Source organism: Cololabis saira, chromosome 5 (assembly GCF_033807715.1).
Source record: "Cololabis saira isolate AMF1-May2022 chromosome 5, fColSai1.1, whole genome shotgun sequence".
Lineage (NCBI taxonomy): Eukaryota > Metazoa > Chordata > Actinopteri > Beloniformes > Belonidae > Cololabis > Cololabis saira.
The window spans coordinates 14,184,916-14,203,960 of record NC_084591.1 but is presented as its reverse complement, the minus strand read 5'-3'; the positions used below and the strand labels follow the sequence as shown (position 1 = coordinate 14,203,960).

The 19,045-nt window shown below is 42.7% G+C and overlaps 3 protein-coding genes across 5 annotated transcripts in view; 1 reads left to right on the top strand and 2 right to left on the bottom strand.

The window, feature by feature from the left end:
* LOC133443771 (potassium voltage-gated channel subfamily D member 2-like) overlaps positions 1-3,873 on the top strand; it is a 68,184-nt gene extending 64,311 nt beyond the window's left edge. For all 3 annotated transcript variants that reach the window (XM_061720980.1, XM_061720979.1, XM_061720978.1), the window contains 2 exons: positions 336-556; positions 2,289-3,873. In XM_061720980.1, the coding sequence (XP_061576964.1) occupies positions 336-556; positions 2,289-2,463 (396 nt within the window). In that variant the 3' untranslated portion in view covers positions 2,464-3,873. The remainder of the gene's footprint in view (positions 1-335; positions 557-2,288) is intronic.
* A 3,717-nt stretch (positions 3,874-7,590) lies between these two features.
* Positions 7,591-9,951, bottom strand: LOC133444846 (tyramine/octopamine receptor-like). The gene is made up of 2 exons (XM_061722747.1): positions 8,491-9,951; positions 7,591-7,746 (listed from the first exon to the last, which is right to left on the bottom strand). Exons 1-2 carry the CDS (start codon positions 9,949-9,951, stop codon positions 7,591-7,593), a joined length of 1,617 nt encoding a protein of 538 aa, XP_061578731.1.
* Positions 9,952-14,557: 4,606 nt separating this feature from the next.
* Positions 14,558-18,199, bottom strand: parietopsin. Its single transcript, XM_061722746.1, is given in 8 exon segments — positions 14,558-14,674; positions 14,676-14,736; positions 14,809-15,056; positions 15,200-15,421; positions 15,423-15,532; positions 17,101-17,125; positions 17,128-17,309; positions 18,094-18,199. Coding segments are annotated over 8 exon segments (1,071 nt in total).
* Between the last annotated feature and the right edge of the window lie 846 nt (positions 18,200-19,045).

Sequence of the window (19,045 nt, the reverse complement as noted above, 5' to 3'; positions counted from 1 at the left end):
TGGCCTCAGATCCTGCACAGATTCGCTCTGCCACCTGCTGGCAGGGCTGGAAACACGCTCCCAGCCTGACCTTCAAGTCCTGCTCATTCGTCACAGGGATAACAGTTGTGTTTTCACAGATGGCACTTAACATGGACATCTGGGCCAATATAGTTCTGTTCCTTTGAAGATTAATCTTCTAATTACCCAACAATTTTGCAACAGACTCTGTTCAGTTTGCTTAATCTTCACTGAGAAACATCTTCACTCATTATTTAGCGTAGTTGAGCTCTCGTGAAACTGAGTGATCCATCAGCGACACTGAATCCACATTTCCGCCCGTTTCACCTCTGCAGAATCACGAGTTTGTGGACGAGCAGACGTTTCAGGCCAACTGCATGGAGATCTCCGTGGTGAACAAGGCCGGCTCTCGCACATCCTCGCTGTCCTCGTCTCCGCGGGGCCTCAGCTCATGCTGCTCCCGGCGCCACAGGAAGAAGAGCAGCTTCAGCCTCCCCAGCACAAACAACCAGGAGCTGAGCACCATACAGATAAGAGAGAGGCCTATGGCCAACAGGTAGTCTGTCTGAGTTTCTGCTTTATCTCTGTTTCTCTTGACACACATTAAAGAAACGCATTCAGGCATTGAATGCTGTAAGCCTTTAAGATAAGCTAAATCTCATTGATTCCATGTGGGGAAATTAAGTGATTGATTTATTGTAAGAGAATCTGCAGATAGCGCATATGCATGATGGTATCTCTTCTTTGACACAGACAAATGATACAAAGAGAATTGTGTTTACCTTATTAAATGTTGAAGAAGATACACATAAAATGAAATTATTCAAATGCTATCTGAAATATAAATTTACAGTTTTAGGCGTTTATTCTCATATCTCATATCCGCATTTGGATCTTTATAGAGTAACTTTTCAAGGAAAAATGTAATTTAATAGCTGTGTGCTTGGAGGTTCAGGAAAACATATCTGACAGGCACTGTTGTTGAACACACTTCATTAGCTGCATCCACAAGTGCAACTTCAAATTCTACCATGCAAATAAAGTTCTCACTTCCAGGTTTGGTTTGCAGCCAAAATGTCATCTTTTTTTAGGAAAGGCCTAAATGATAAATTACATTCTGCAGGTATTGCAAGAGAGCGTGATTCTTTAGTTAAAGAGTGCACTGGCTTAAAGGAGACAAATTATGACCTTTCTCAAAATTACCACAGGCTCTAGACGTCTTAATGATATATATATCTTTAAGATGTTTTGTTAAAAAATACCACAGAGATGCAGTCCGGCAGCTTCTTTTTAGCCCTGGGTTCACAGCCCGGGTTATTGCAAATGGCTTTAAAGGCAGGGCAAACGACTCCCCACCAAAATATAACAAACTTTGAGGGGGTGGCTGTTTGTGTTTTGTTTTCTGTCAAACATCAACAGATATCGTCCAGAAATAACTTACCTTGCCTATAAGGGACAGAGTCCTCCCCTTCTTTGGGGGGGTTTCCATCTTTTGAAATTGCATTTACAGCTTTGCATTAACAAGTTCAGAGGTGCAGGAAACGTAGCATGATGCAGTGTTGTGGGTGGACCTAAAGATGCTGGAAATTCTACTCCAGCTGGGGTCTGTGATGTCACAGGACACTGCAGATTTGAACAGCTCTCTAAATGATGTATTTTCACATATTTTTCACGACGGGATCAAAACAAAGTGACAAAATCTGAAATAATGTAATATTCGACCGTAACCATCCGGGGTGGATATTTTTACAAAGCAGGCGTTTCATTGATTCTATAAATAGTTACGTGCAGAAAAGGAGATTTCTTTTCTTATCTTTTTCATAATATGTCCCCTTTAATGCCTTCCTTCTGGTTCTGTGTGTTAAAGGATAAAGTGTAACACATATGTGGCCCTGCTTCAATATTCTTGAAATATGCTTATGATTATAACATTTTCACATGTTTCTCTACTGTATTCATTGAATAAGAGGGTTTTGCTCTCTGTTTATATGCATTTTATAATATCCCAACTTTTTTTTAAATTCAGTGTCGAAATATTGCGGAGTGAGATAAATTTTACACACAGGATTAGCTGCATATAAATAAAATGCTATCGAAGCTATTCTTTATGAAGTCTCTGCATTCAGCCCTGCTTTCATGAATGCTGGTGTTCTTATTTGGTGTATTTTAATTCAGAACAGTTGAAGGATCTATGCATATATAAGAGGGCTCTATTTGATACAAGCTTTGTGCACTGTATTAACAAGGTCAGACCTTTCATCCTCTTTCATCCTTATTTTCCCTCACAGCCGCTCCAGCCTGAATGCCAAACTCGATGAGACTGTGCCCTTGAAATGTGATGAACCTTACATCTGCCCGTCCATGGTCAGCCTATCTGCCCCGGTGGTGGCCTCATCAGACGAGGACACCTCCACCACCACAGTGTACTCTCAGAGCAACATTGTCCGAGTATCTGCCTTGTAGATGTCACGCCTATCTGATCTGATCAGCTGACTGGTCTCAGAAAGCACCAGATGCTGAGGAGAGGGACCACCGAGCATCAACCTGCCATAATCTAGAGGGATTATAAGATTAACAGAGGTTGGGGTTTTTCTAAGTAGTGATCTCATCTGATGTCAAACTCTGCATGGTATTAAAAAAAAAAAAAAGTGATGTGGACAGCTGCTTTGGAAGTAGAAACGCATCAGCAGATCTTGCGTCATTAAGCACAGCAGAGCGAGGAGGTGTTGGGAATGCGTGATCGTCATCGTTGCCTATGTATACCGAGGAAAAAACTTTATTTTTGAATATGTAATGTTGTTGTATTTGTTGTCTCTGATTCAGACTTGGGAAGGCAGATGTTTAGAGGCCATTTTTAATGGTCTCTGTTGACAAAGCACACGTACTCATTACCTGATGGCCATCTTTGTCAATATTAAATCACTCTGCTTACACGTTTGACATTCACATCACTCACCGCTCAGTTGCATAGATTGTTTTGAGACCCCTGAATTAAATGCTGTTGTATCTTATCCTCACTGTTGTTAATCCCCCCCCACCCCACCCCCCCAAAAAAAAAGTTTAAATCCAGTGGAATGGATAACTATTGTGAATATTCATGAACTGACTCATTACCTGGTTGATGTCATCGCTTGATGAGTAAAATATATGACGCATCCTGACATGTTTGTGAAATGTACAAGTGAAAGTCAAATGACAAACTCTGTGTCAGCTTACATACTTTACATTTTGGACCTGTGTGAAAGCCACAATTGTTAGTGAACAACTGATACAGAGAACTTTACAGGGTATATATTAGTTAGGGCACAAAGTAGAAGCATTAAGTGAATGTTCTTGGCAACACTTAACTAATACTAACCCTAATGTGGACACAAACTGTAGTACTGACCTGGAAAACCTTATGGAAGAGTGTTGAACATCGCTCCCATTGACTTCCTCACAAAAGATTAGATTCAAGATCAAGAATTGTTGTGTTAAAGGGCCATTTTGTATATTTTTCATATTGTAAATATCTCAGAACTTTTATCAATGCATTCAACGTTGGGTCCTCTTATTTCTAGATTTAGCTGAACAGTTGTTGGCAAACTTTTTTCTGTCTGTTATCTGGTTGAATTAAGGATTTGCATGCCATCATTGCCGAATTCTGTTTTATTCAAGTATGTCTCTGCTTCTTGTTGGAGGTTTGTCAGTTCAAACGAGACCAATGGAGGGAAACACAGTGAGGCTGGTGTTCTGATGTAAGTTCTGCAACACGTTGCTTTTAATAAAATGCAAATTTTGTCATGGGCTGCATATATATATATATAAAGGGTAAGGAAACGGGGGCAAATAATCACACATTGTGCATTTTTTGGTGCAGTGGATAGAATAAACAGTGTAGCTCTACTGAAGCATCCATTAAATGGCCCCTGTCCTTTTTTTTTAGCTAATATATACACATATATATATATATATATATATATATATATATATATATATATATATATATATATATATATATATATACATACATACATGTACATATTATTATATATCATAAAAAAATGTTGCTAACAGCAAATTTCACATACCCATATTTTATTCACAATAGAACATAGAAACATAATTACTGAAAATGAGACAACTTGCCATTTTAGTAAAAATATAAGTTCATTTTGAATTTGATATCAGCAACTCCTGTCAAAAAAAAGTTGGGGGATGGGCAGCAAAAGTGATTGAAGCTAAAACGAAACACCTGAGGGGACATTTTGAAACTAATTGCAATAATTGGCAACAGGTCAGTGAGATAGTTTGTTATATATTAATTCATTTCCCTGCAGGGATAAAGTGTCTTTGAATTTTAATTTGAATTGAATAAAGTCCACTTTAGAGGTACGGGATTACACAAAAGTAAAGGTTGGTGGAGGTTCACCAATCTGGGAAAAATAGTGGAACAACTTTAGAATAATGATTCTCAGCATAAACTTGTGAAGACCTTAACTTTAATGAAACTATACTCACTAACTATAATGAATCTTCTTATTTCATTAGAAATATTTGGGAACGTGGTGAAATCTCTGTACACAGGGGACACGGTCTGAAATCCCTATTGGATGCCCGTGTTATCTGTTCCCTCGGCGCGCTGTGCATTAAAACAGGCACTCTGTATGGAAATGACTGCATGGGCCTGGAAACACCTCAGGAAATACCTGCTAAAAGCACATTTTGCAGTGCCATACACAATGAATGCAGGTTGAAGCCACTTCTGACCACATAAGGGTATGTAGACTTGATAATCAAAAGTCTTGTAATTCCACTTTGTCCCACTTAAGGTGCACCGTGTTGTGTCTTGCACATGAACACTGAACTGAAGTTGAAGCTATGCTAGCCTTAGCTCTAGGTTCATGCTTTTCAACTGGGGGCTGTGAGGAAAGCACCAACTTTGTACCAAAATAACTGGTGCTATGCTGGCCTCAAAATCTCACTGTAGCAGAGGCAAGGACCGCTTAAACAACTTCTGGGAGTTTAAAACATTTACTGGGAAATTCTGGATTCATTCTTACTTATTTAACCATGCAATCAAAAATATAAATACTGTACAGAAAAGATGTGACTCTAAAAAGACTTACTTTTGTCCTGAAACGTAAATGCAGACAATGCAGATGCCGGACAGTTGCATGAAGTAAATTCCAGACTCCAATCAAAATTTTTAGGGCCTGGCTCATCGTCTGCACACCCCAAAATGTGTTTGCTGTTGCTGTTATTCGGAGGGATTTTGCGTTCCTTTTATGGATTTCCTGCTTCCGCCTTGGTGACGTAATGAATGCCGTAGGATCCTAGATCGTCTCCGGTGCCCTCCGGCCAGTGGAAAACTGGCTCTCGCACCAGCGCTAGCACCAGCACCAATTTTGAGTTTGTCTAAAAGCCCTACATGTGGACGTGATCCAGAAACATCTTCATTAGGGCCAAATCTCATTAAAAATGAACCAAGGCAAAGCAGAAAGATGTCCTGTAGTCAGACAAATTACACTCAGGAATTCTTTTTATAAAGCCGGATGCATCAATTTGGTCTGGACTAAAGAGGAGAGGGATCATCCAGCTTGTTATCAGCACCTCAAAGCACCTTCATGTCTGATGGTATGGAGGTATTAGTGTCATTGGACCAGGCGGCTTTCGCATCTGGAAATGAAACATCGACGCTGAAAGGTAATTGCAGGTTTTAGAGCAGTATATATTCCCGTCCTTCAATGCCTTGTATATTTCAACAAGACGATGCTTACAGAAGTATGGATTCATAGCTGGAGAATTAAACTGGTTCTGTCATGGTCCAGATGAATCTTGTCTGAAAAAGAGAACTGAGACCGGGACTCAGAAGCTTGACTCACATACCAGACCCGACTGGGACATTTATCTCCCAAAACCCAAGTGGTCTCCTCAGTTCTCACATGTAGAAAGACTGTTGTTAAAGGAGCATGAGGCTCCTTTTAAGAAATGAGACTCATTAGCGCCACCCTTCGCCACGACGGCCGTCGGGGGTACTGCAGCCAACAGTGAAGCCGGCACGGGAGAACGGGGAGAACGCGCATGCAGCGTCATGTGACGTCACATCCGCAGGACAGCGCGGGAAATTCGGCCCCACAATTGCAGCACATTTTGCAGCACACAGCCTGTTCAAGGCAACGGAGAGATACACTAGAGCAGGGGTCGGCAACCCGCGGCTCTAGAGCCGCATGCGGCTCTTTAGCGCTGCCCTAGTGGCTCCCTGGAGCTTTTTCAAAAATGTTTGACCTGTTTTTTCTCTTTTTTTCCTTTTTTCTTTTTTCTCTTTTTTTCCTTTTTTCTCTTTTTTTCTTCTTTTTTCTTTTTTTTCTTCTTTTTTCTTCTTTTCTTCTTTTTTTCCTTTTTTTCTCTTTTTCTTCCTTTTTCCTTTCCTTTTTAATCTCAAACATTTTGACTTTTTTGTGAGATTGTACTTCAACATTAATCTCGCCTTTTCGACTTTTTTCTCGGCATTTCGACTTTATTCTCGACGTTTCGACTTTTTTCTCGAAATTTTGACTATTTCCTCGACATTTCGACTTTTTTCTCGACATTTCGACTTTTTTCTCAACATTTCAACTTTTTTCTCGACATTTCGCCTTTCACCATTTGCCTTTCTTCTAAGGCTGATACAAGACTTTTCATTTTTTGCGGCTCCAGACATATTTGTTTTTTGTGTTTTTGGTCCAATATGGCTCTTTCAACATTTTGGGTTGCCGACCCCTGCACTAGAGGGCTCATTGTTTTTGGTTTGGAACGCTTCATCTGACATTATTACTAGAAAACTTAAAACGTATACACATTTTTTTCATAAATTCTGCCTCAATCCTGCCTCATGCTCCTTTAAAATGACCTGGGTGTTACAGAGTGGTAAACATTTCCCTCCTCCAGCCTTTTTTTTTCTTTTTGTCTATCATCACATTCAGAACAACCTTTTTTTCTTTTGTTTTTTTTTTCTTACAATTGTGTATTTCCTCACTTTAAACTTTCAATTTATTTTTTATCTTTTATTGTGCATAAAATATGGGTTTGAAATATTTGTAAATAACTGCATTGTTTTGTTTTTTTTTATTTACATTTTACACATCATAATTCTTTTCTGAATTGGTGGTTGTATAAGTGGGAATATTGCATCATATTTTCCTAATGATTGAGGGAGCTTCACTTATAACATGATTGTGGAACAAGGAGGAGCTGCCGGAGAGCGTGTGAGGACCTGACCGGCCCAGCGGGGGTCCTGGTAGCCGGCTCTCTGGAGATTTACACACACGGGCATCAGAGACGAGGACCTGGAGCTCCGGAGCACCACCCTGCTGAGCTGACAGCGTTCGTCCAGGCAGCTCCTCACAGCAAGCGACTTCTCCGCTTCGCAGTTCTCAGCAAATTATGAGACGCCAGCCCGAGTCAAATCTGAGGCAGCACAGCAGCATAGAAAATAATAGGCTTCTTATTCCCAGATGAAAATTCACTCTCAGAAAAGCAGGCTTCGGATGAGTTAAATATTTGAAGGTGGTGTTTATTGCTTTTTGCATAGTGAATACAAATATTGTCCATATAAAGTGTCAGATATGATCATTTCCTATTGAACCTGGACTTTACCCAGTTCTTCATCCGATAGAACTCTGATCGGAACTGAGGGTTTACTGCGGCGTAAATGATCGGGTCACTCAGGGAAGTGATGCAGGCGATGGACACCGACAGGATCTCCGCATCCAGAATGAACAGCGTCTGAAGAAAATCAGAGAATTGTGAGAGACCCTCAGATAGTATGGAGCCATATCAAGGCCAAAAGTTTTGCTAATTTGAAAATAAAATTTGAACCTGAAAATTATTTTTTACAGTCTCAAATCTTTTTTTTTCAGTATCAGATCTTTTTTTCAGTTTCAGAACTTTTTATTTCAGTTTCAAATCTTTTTTTCAGTTTCAGATCTTTTTTTTTTTCAGTTTCACATCTGTTTTTTTCAGTTTAAATTTTTTTTTCAGGTTCAGACTTTTGGCCCCGATCTGGCGTGGGGGCGTGGCATCATGAGTGACAGCAGAACAGAGTAGGCGGAGGACGTTCCTCAGTCATGTTGCCTTCAGGAAACGTAGGTTGCCGAAGTTATCAGTAGACGTATGATTCAACACTGTATATACACCATATTGACGTGATTGGCAGTGGAAAAAACTGATATTAGTGACACGTTTCTGTTTAAAAAGCTGTTTTAAAAGATTTTAAAGATTTTAAACTGAAATAAAAAGTTCTGAAACTGAAAAAAAGATCTGATACTGAAAAAAAAATAATTGAAACTGTAAAAAAGAATTTTCAGGTTCAAATTTTATTTTCAAATTAGCAAAACTTTTGGCCTTGATTTGGCTCCATAAGATAGACGTACTAGTTTACACCAAACACCCACATGCTTTTGAAATCCACACTCAAACTTGCTTTTTGACAGTTTTCCAAATATTTGAGGTCTTGGGGTGAAGACTTACCTGTGTGTTCTTGTTTTTCCAAACAATAAAATTCACCAGGATTGTTGTGATCAGCGGAAACCAGAATAAGAGGAAGGTTAGAATTATGTAGCCAGCACGCTTGGCCATTTTACTTTCTTTCTTTTTCCTCGCTCTCTCTTTACTTGTTTTCGACGGCATCATGCAAACGGCACCTTCCAACTCTACAGACGGTTTTATGGGGTCATTGGCCGAGACTGGAGCCAGTGAAGTCGCTTGATCTGGTGGAGTAACATCCTTTGTTTGTCTTTGCTCAGATTGTTTTTGATCAGTCAAGACGGGTTTAGAGTCGGGCTCGTCTAACGGCGCAGGCAGAGTTGTCTCTTTGGCCGTTTTGTCGGGTTTCAGTCCTTCTCTGGATAGCTCTGCTGTGTTTAAATTGCTCGACACCTTTTTCTCCGTCGTGTTTGAAATGTCAACACCAGCAGCTGCATCTCGATTTGATGCTCTGGCTTCAATTTTCTGGGAAGAGAGACTGCATTGCTCAGATTTGAAGGCTTTCTCCCCAGCTTGGACTGCAACAGGGTGAGGCCGTTCGCTCTCTAAGGGACTTCTCTCCTCTGTATTTTTATATTCAGATTTCTTCTCAGAGCTGATAGAAACACAGCATGGAGCTTCTCCCGAGGTCAATTTCTCAAATGGATTCGGTTCAGCCTGTGTTTGAGCAACGTTTATGCTCGGGACCTGCTTTTGCTCCGATGCCTGGTTTCCATTTTCCTCTTCTTTTTGCTTATCTTCTGCAGAGCCTTTTGGTGCGACTGAAGTACCTTCATCAAATATTTTGCGATTGTGAGACCGCAAAACGGCAAATATGCCAGTGTAGAACCCGATGATGACGGCGAAGCAAGCTGCCCACAGTGGGAGCAGCACGTACAGCCCAATGGTGTCGTAGGAAAGCAACGACCCTCTCGGTGGCCCGCGGCACCTCACGTACACCGGGGAGTTCTTCAAAAATAACAAGCAAAAGACAGCCACCAGAATGGCCAATATCCACATGAGAGGAATTAGCACCATGACCCGTCCCTTTCGCTGGCCGGTTTTGAAGGGTTGTGCAATCGCCTTGTACCTCTCGGCACTTATGCACGCCAGCGTCAGCAGCTGGATGCAGCAGCTGAAGGAGAAAGACGCCGTCTGTGCATCGCAGATCAGCTCGTCCACACGTCCTCTTTGATTCACCGTCATGATGATAGTTAGGAGAACGGGGCAGTCGATGATGCAGCGCAGGAAGTCAATGATGGCGAGATTCACCACCAGCGCGTTAACAGACGTTTGCAGTGACCTTTGGTGATAAACTGCCAGCATGACAAAAACATTTGCCGCGATTCCCACAACGGAAGTGATTAAGAGAACCAAGCTGTTCGCCGCAGCAAGGGCGATGTTGACGCGTTCCTCCCAAACGGTGACGTTCCCAGAGTCCCATGCAGGTGCGGGCTCGCCTTTCATCTCCAGGCTCAAAGAGTCAACATGCTCAGTTTTCTGTCTTCAGTCTGACTGTAGAGATTGAGCAGAAGCAGACCGAGCCCTCTGCTCGCGTCGCCGCACATCTCCAATGAATGAATGAATCATGGGTAACGCTGCAGCTTAGACAAGTAGTGCAAAAAGTACCCGCCCATTTCATTAACACTCCACACCACCAGCGGGCCACCTGGGAGTCCTCACAGTTCACATTCATTAAAAACTCAGAAGTGTGTTCACAGCAGAGGCAACTGCAGGGACATGCAATGGCGGTAATTGAATAGCTGTTATGTCACGGTTATCTCAACCCTGGTTTATACGCCTTTATGAAACCAAGCAGAGGTTGGCAATAATGACGACGGCATGGTGCTGTGATGCATGTGAGCAGGTGTCCGCATCATTTAATACAGCACCTCAGAAAGGTTAAAAGCTTGGCACTGGGCTTGCCTGATGGATGAGTTGGGAGTTCTTGAATTGGCTCAGGGAATGATAGGAGCAGTGCTGCAGGATTATAGTATGACATTGTGTAATCCTGTTTGGAGATAAAGTGTGAAATGCTCTTTGCTTAAATGTGCAAGCTTACGGACTACGCCAAATCTAGGATTAGATCAACACAATAAATTGTATTCCTGACCATCCTACATTTTTAACTCTGAGGAAACGTCTCCCGAAAGTAATTTGGATTAAATCTGGAAGTTCTGGAGAAGAAAATCACAGAAAGATGGGCTCTCTTCCCCGTTTCCATCCGTCTTCGCCTCGGCCAGCTCCGCAGGCTGACTTAAAGGTCTGTAGCCGAGCAAAAATCACTGCAAAACGATAAGACAAATAGATGCACCTTGAAGGGAAAGCAGTTGCAAACACTTTATTTAGCAGCAGATTCCCATTTACAGTATCTGCAGGAAGAGTGATGGGAGGGAGCAATTTCAGCAACGAAGCAACACAAACATACAGTATGACTATTTTTACTTGCAAATACTACAGTAATGAAAAAAAAAGGCTGATGTCAATGAAAAAAAAGCCAGATTCATCTAACAGCAGAGTTACAGTTCATTAGTCAAAGTCCAATTCATCAAAAGCGGTGGGAACTTGATAACTGCCTGAGGATAAACTCATACAGATTTCAGCATCAACAACGAGAGAATGAGCCGCTGTGCACAAGCGGGGAACCAATGAGGGCTACCTGGAGACTTTAACATGATAAAAAATAAATGATGTAATACTGAAAAAGAACACTACGTGTTCAGTTTCACAGAGGGAAAGGAATTTATCCCATCTGCTTACAGTGAATCAGGAAAAAATAATAAAAACAAACCCAAACTTGGCTTTGACTTTATCTTCTGATGCATTAATCCTCGTGACTCTCTGGCTTTCTGGCGTGTGCCTTGTAAGACAGGATTTTTCTGCTTTTGAATCAAGCCAAGAAATGTTTGTTTATTATCTATGAGACGCTGCAGCAACATTTTCCTGCAGACATCTGCAGCATTTATACGTTGGGAAAGGATCAGACGTACTGCATAATCCACAGGAAACCCAATATTTGGCCTTACAGTATTGATTGGACAATGAGGCAGAACCCTGTTGATTTTAATTACTTTTTTTGCATACACTTTTAAGATTAGACTATTAAATTATATTGAGACACTGCTGAACATTCATTATATAAAATCAGAGCAATTGTTTCCAGAAAATGGCTTGTAATATCTGCTGTATGCGTTCATAGCAGGAAATATTAGATATACACACTCTTAAATGAGATGTCTTCAAGCACTGCATGAAATCTGGTCCACTGCATTTAATTTATGAACAAAAGAGGCTTCACATCCTCACTGTTTGTCTTTGTAGTGTGGCCGTGACTTTGTCTATTCTTGTTAAATATTCATACAAATGGAACATTTTGAATGTGAGCTGCAGTTCTCAAAAAGCTTTCTTTTGATTGAAGGCTTGCTATCCTATTTACGATCTTCCCTTTTTCTGGAGAATTGCTCAGATCTATACGCACCTCCAAACATCAAAAAAAAAAAAAAAAAAGATAAAAGATGACTGAGCAAATCACAGAAATGAAATTGCCTCATTGGTTATTCTCAGAGAAAGAAAGAGATGAAAGAAGAAAAGAAGAAGACCCTGGAATATGTTATTCAGATGAATGGCAAAACAAACCGGTCGCTGCAATGAATAGAAAAAAGCAAAACTGAAATAAAATACTTTTTTTTAATGGTTATTTTATGTTGTGCTGCATTAGTTGGATAGCTTAACGTTTCCTTGTAATTTAGTCCACCTCCTGGACATTGACTCTCTATTCAGGGAGAAACTGTTAAAGACACGTACTTGCAGAGGTTTCTATCCTCCTTGAGGCACCAATAAACCAACACTTTCTCATTTCCGACTCCTTATGCACTAATGTTTGGCCAAGGAGCCCCTTTATGTCAGTTTTCCAGCACAATGACTTGACGCGGAGGTATGGACAGCTGCAGCCGTCCTCCTGCTGTTGCACCAATGGTAGTAAAGTCATCCCACCGTCCTACAGAATTTACCTGTCCGTAGAAACCAAGAGTCTCATTCAAACATATTGCTCACAGCCTCAGATGAAAAACATATTCCTTTTTTCACCTAGCCACTTCTTATTTAACAAAAATAAAACCATTTAGGCAACACCTAAGTACCTGATTTCTGCTTCCATAAGATGTAAGCTGGTTATTTGTAGCCAGGCGCTGATCACCATCAGGGATGGATAAACTGATCATCAGCAGATGTGGAAACATCTACAAAAAAGTAAACGTCGGGGGGGTTTGGCGCCTTCAGGTATGGGTTAACACAGTGCCAAAAGAGGAAGATACAAGCAGCAGTCTTGGAGAAAGTGCTTTTGCATCAATCTGGAAAGAGCTTCCAAACAATGTGGCGTTAAAGCGAGAAACATTTTTCACAAGTAGAAAACATCCAAATCTGCTTAGAGGATTAAAAGCCCAGCAAATTTACTGCATGGTCAAACTGAAAAGTGAGGTTGTTTTATTAATAAACTGATACATTTTTATGCATTTATCTATTAAAGAAACATGAAACCTCAACTTTCACATAAACAGTCCCCAAGACCTTTTAGAACAATGTTTTAAGGACAGGTGAGACTTAACTGTAAATATTTGGCCTTGTGGCAGCACGGTGGCTTAGTGGTTAGCACTGTTGCCTCACAGCAAGAAGGTCCCCGGTTTGACTCCCAGTGTGGAGTGTGTGGAGTTTGCATGTTCTCCCCGTGCTTGCGTGGGTTCTCTCCGGGTACTCTGGCTTCCTCCCACAGTCCAAAGACATGCATATTAGATTAATTGGTGATTCTAAATTGCCCATAGGTGTGAGCGTGAGTGTGCATCGGTGTAACCTCTCACCTGAAATGAGCTGGGATAGGCTCCAGCAGACCCCCGTGACCCTGCAAAGGATAAAGCGGGTATTGAAGATGGATGGATGGATGGATGGAATATTTGGCCTTGTCATGTCTGATGAAAACCAGACAACATTTAAGCAGAAACACTTCAAATTCATTCTCAAACATGGTGATGATTTGAGGTTATCTTGTGGGACCTGGGACCTGGACATCTTTTAGCCACTGAGTCAACCACGAGTTTCTCGGTGTCCCATTGAAGTCTAGAGGGAAAATGCAACATCATCTATCTTTCAGGTCCCACAGCTGAAGCGTGGTCGAAGCTGAGTCCTACAACGAACCAACGATCTGAAGAACTGCAGCAAATCTAAATCAGAATGGCTTAGAAATAATAGGATCAAGGTTTTGGAGTGGGTTAGTCAACATCCACTCAGCAACCTTATGGAAATGCTGTGGCGAGACCTTGAAGGGGACCTATTATGAAAAACACGTTTTCTCTTGCTTTAACATATATAAAGTGGTCTCCCCTCAGCCTGCCAACTCAGAGAAGGAGGAAAGCAACCACATTCTGCAGTGTCTGTACAGCCGCCCGGATGAGCCTGGATTCTGCTCCCTTTCGTTATGTAACGAAAATGCGATCGGTTGGCCTCCGATGTGTGAAACCACGCCCACAACTAACTCCGCCGGCCGGAGCTTCCGCCATTTTTCCGTAGCGGTGTATCGCGTCATTCAGGCAGCCAATCAGCACAGAGCCTCATTATCATAGCCCCGCCCACTCAGAATCCTGCATAGATAATGAGGTTAGAAAATGGGAAGATAAAGACATGGTTTAGAGGCTGAATTTCTAATTTATTTAGCAAAAACAATCAAAAGCTTGTTTTTAAGACATTCAAGGCCTGTTTAAAATAGGTAATAGATGCCATAATAGGTCCCCTTTAAGAGAGCGGCATGTGAGGGAACGCCCCAAAACCTCAAAGAAATGTTTTCAACAAGAGTGGACCAAAATTCCTTAAAGAGAGGTAGATTACCAACGTGTTTTGTTTTTTACTTCATTTTTGTTAAATATAAAATTGCATAGTGATCAGTTTTTTCTTTTCTTTTGTATTTTGGCTTATACACACACAAAAAAGATTTTAAAGAGGGTGTACTAACTTGCGCGTGCCTGTGTGGAGGAAACACGGGTTGAACAAACACCCGTGGCAGCTTGTTTGTTTAGGCTGGCAGCGCTCACAAAGGCAACACTTTGCTTTGTGTGCCGGTGCTCCTGTCTTTGGGAAACTGACGGCTCCCGCCGTTCAGGGGGTCCGTGGAGACGCCGGCGCTGCCGGGCCCCTGGGGGATGTAGCTCCCCGCACGATAACGCCTCCACAGCGCTGTCACGGAACCGGTGGATGTAAATGAACCCGCTGCCAGGAAGCTTAAAAGCGATTTAAATATGTGCTCCTCTTACCCCGGTTGTATCATGACACATTTGACACACATTCTGGTTGTTTACCTTGTTTGTTGGAAAGGCAGTAGAGGATGGAGTCTTGGCAAAGTGCACGGGCCTGGTGGCGAGCAGCGGAGGAATGAGCGGCTCTGGAGCCACAACTACCGCCACTGACAACGCCGTGTAGGGCGGCCAGCTAACCAAAAAAGCTACAGTCGTTGCCAGGACCATGCAGATGGCATGATCATCCTCACTGCGCCTGGAACGCCCACCCTGCCGCTCCAGACTCCTGTTCAGCTGGGGGGAAGCACATTTGAGCTCTATTAAAAGCTATTTTTTAGTATGGATGTGATGGAGCACAAACAGACAGGGATAGTGGGATGAATTTTAAATAGCGTCTGAGTGGTGTGATGAATATTCAAAAACCATTATGAGCCCACCTTAGTCAGGGATTTCAGCACTTTGAAGTAGCAGTAGATGATGATGATGGCAACTGGGAGGATGAAGCGGAGCAGTGTGTAGAAGATGAGATCGCTGTAGCTGCTCCATGACCTCTCCTCCCACGCCGGAGAGCAGGAGGTCCGGACCCCTCCGGGTGCGGAGGAGCTCCAGCCAGATAACGGAGTGACGGCCCGCAACAAGCACAAGAGCCAGACGAGCAGCCGCCCCGGTGAAGCTTCGTCATGTGCACAGTTTAGAGCCAGCTTGTGGGTTACACACCACGTTGTACCGCTCATAGGCAAGAAGAGTTAGACTGCAGAGAGACACCAGACCTGGACAAGAGCTGTGAAAGTGAAAGATTATAAGAACATGTATACGGTCAACATTTAAAGGGGACCTATTATGAAAAACACATTTTTTTCTTGCTTTAACATATATAAAGTGGCCTCCCCTCAGCCTGCCAACTCAGAGGAGGAGGAAAGCAACCAAATTCTGCAGTGTCTGTACAGCCGCCCGGATGAGCCGTCCAGTGTGAAGTGGCTTCTACGAGCCGTTCAGATTCTGCTCCCGTCATTACGTAACCAAAATGCAATTTGCATCGGTTGGCCTCCGATGCGTAAAATATTAAATAAATATAAAACATTGATATGATAATAAGATAAGATAAGATAAGATGGATCTTTATTGTCTCCCTTAGGAGAAATCTGTCTTGGACACGAGGCACGGCGACAATCATACTCCAACAAACATATAAACAACCCTGAAGTCTTTGCCCAAACATAGAATCAACCACACTATAATTAACCCACATCAGTTCCCACTCCCAGAAAACCCATTACACAATAGAAGAAGAAACTTATTGCACAGAGCCCGACTGAACTAATTGCACGGATGTCCACATTATTGCACTGACCTACACAAAAGAACCTACACATTGTTGCAAAGCCCGACTAAACATATTGCACAAATGTCCACATTATTGCACTGACCCACACAGAAAAACCTACACATTATTGCACATTTCTTTCCTCACGTCACTCCCAATCTCACACACACACACACACACACACATAATATTATAATAATACCATGATAGTAGCAAATCGAAGCAAGTGTTTGCATGACCGCTCTCCGCGGCCGTTTAGCTGAGGAGTTGGTGAAGCAGCACCACATCATACCAGGTGCCCTGTAAGCCACTTGGTATGTTAAAATTTTTTATTTTTTTTTTACACACCCTACTCTTAACCTCTGCTCTTCGCGCTGTACAGTCTCTTGCCAAGAACCGCTTAATTTATCACTTCTTGTAATTTATAGTATGTTTTTTAGTTTTGTTTTCGTCTTTGTTTTTTTGTCTTTGCTTACTTGTTACTTGTCCAATATATCCATTCTTTTTCAATGTTTGAACCCAAATTATTAGTTTTATTTTGTATAAAACCTCCTGAGTTGAGGTTTATAAAAGGGTAGGCATAATAAGAATTGGCTTCAGCCTATACCTTTTCGGTGCCACTTAAAATATTGGACCTTTTTTTTATGTTGTACTATGTTGTATCCAAATGGACCGAAATAAAAAAACTCAAATCAAATCAATCAAACCACGCCCACAACTAACTCCGCCGGCCGGAGCTTCCGCCAACGTCATTCAGGCAGCCAATCAGCACAGAGCCTCATTATCATAGTCCCGCCCACTCAGAATCCCGCATAGATAATGAGGTTAGAGAATGGGAAGATAAAGACATGGCTCAGAGGCTGAATTTCTAATTTATTTAGCAAAAACAATCAAAAGCTTGTTTTTAAGACATTCAAGTCCTGTTTAAAATAGGTATTAGATGCCATAATAGGTCCCCTTTTAAGTCCCATTATTACATTGATCTCATACCGACATAAAAAAGTCCACCCTTACCAAAATAGTTCATTGAAAATCCTTGTTGAAAATTCCTCCTGTGTGGCCAGTGAAGTAAGAGCCCCGATAGTTAGTGGTGGTGGCGGCCAGCGAGCCCCACAGGGCGATCATGAGGTCAGACACCGCCAGGCTGAGGAGCAAAGCAGTCGTGGGCTGGAGGAGAGAAGGGTTCCTCAGCATCACGGCGATGACGAGGCCATTGTTAGAAACTGATAACACCAGGGTGCACCTTTCAAAAGCAAAATTGTCTAAAATATATCCACAAATTAACCCCATATGGGACAGATGTAAATTGGAGGACGCAACATTAATCCACATGTTTTGGCTCTGTCCGAAGATAAAGGGGTATTGGAGGGCTATCTTCCAAGCTCTCTCCATGGTGTTAACAGTTAAAATCGACCCAAACCCTCTGATGTCTATGTTTGGGATTATTCCTGACGGGATGAAGCTACAGTACCTGTAGGGGGACAGAAAGTAATCGCTTTTACCACCGTTCTGGCACGCCTGTAACTTTTGGGGTGGAAGGAGGCTGTCCCACCCTCAGTTTCCCACTGGATAAGGGATGTGTTGTCAAATTTGAAACTGGAGAAAATCAGGTGTACACTACAGGGCTCTGAAAAGAAGTTTTTTAAAGTGTGGACACATTTTTTGATAAACCCTCCACACAAGGGTTAGACGTCTCAGGCCTTGTCATGCTGCTTCTACAATCCGTTTTAGTTTTCAACTATACTGTGTTTCACTAAGTGCATGGTAGCAATTGGTTTCACACTGGCTTTTTCCTCACATTTTTGCTATACAAACATATGTTGTAATGTATGTTGTATGTTGTAAAATTTCAGTAAGCAGAGTAGTAAGCCTAATTGATTGAGTAAGGGAAGTTTGCTGTGGGGAGGGAATGTTTAATGTTTTGTTTATGTGAAAGTGAAAATCAATAAAAAATATGAAAAACTATGAAAGAGAGAAAAAAAAACTGATAACACCGTGATGAGGGACTTGAGCAAGGAGAGGATGCTGTATCCAATCCAGGGGAGACGGTGGGGGCTGCAGCGGTCCTCACCTCTCCGTGGAAGGTGGCAGACGGCGTGATGTGGACTGCCATGATGCTCAAACTCTCCTGTTTGTGGTGAAGCTCCTGTTTGTGGTGGTGTTTGTGGATTGTCCGTCAAAACACCTCTCCCTGGCCCTGCCCCTTCTCAACCTTTCCCCGACCCTGAACCTAACCTGAGGGCTTGCTGATTGGGCTTGAGCTTCGGGAGCTGCGTGCTGGCCTGTGGTCCTCACCCCTAGTCATCCCGTTGCTGCTTCCACCTGCCTGCGGTCCCCACTCCCGGTCATCCCGTTGCTGCTTCCACCTGCCTGCGGTCCCCACTCCCGGTCATCCCGTTGCTGCTTCCACCTGCCTGCGGTCCCCACTCCTGGTCATCCCGTTGCTGCTTCCACCTGCCTGCGGTCCCCACCCCCGGTCATCCCATTGCTGCTTCCACCTGCCTGCGGTCCCCACCCCCGGTCATCCCATTGCTGCTTCCACCTGCCTGTGGTCCTCACCCCCGGTCATCCCGTTGCTGCTTCCACCTGCCTGTGGTCCTCACCCCTAGTCACCCCGTTGCTGCTTCCACCTGCCTGCTGTGCTGCTGACGTCCCCGACCCCCAGTCTGGCCTTCGGCAGGAGGGTCCCCCCTTATGAGCCTGGTCCTGCTCAAGGTTTCTTCCCTCCTAAAGGGGAGTTTTTTCTTGCCACTGTTTGGCTTAAGGCTTTTCTCCCACTATGGGAGTTTTTACCTGCCTTTGTTTATGTAATAATTGCTCGGGGGTCATGTTCTAGGTCTCTGGAAAGCGTCTGGAGACAACTTTTGTCGTATTAGACGCTATATAAATAAAATTGAATGGAATTGAATTGAAGCTCCTCTGAACCCCCCTGACACTTGGACCAGTGCCTGCAACTTCA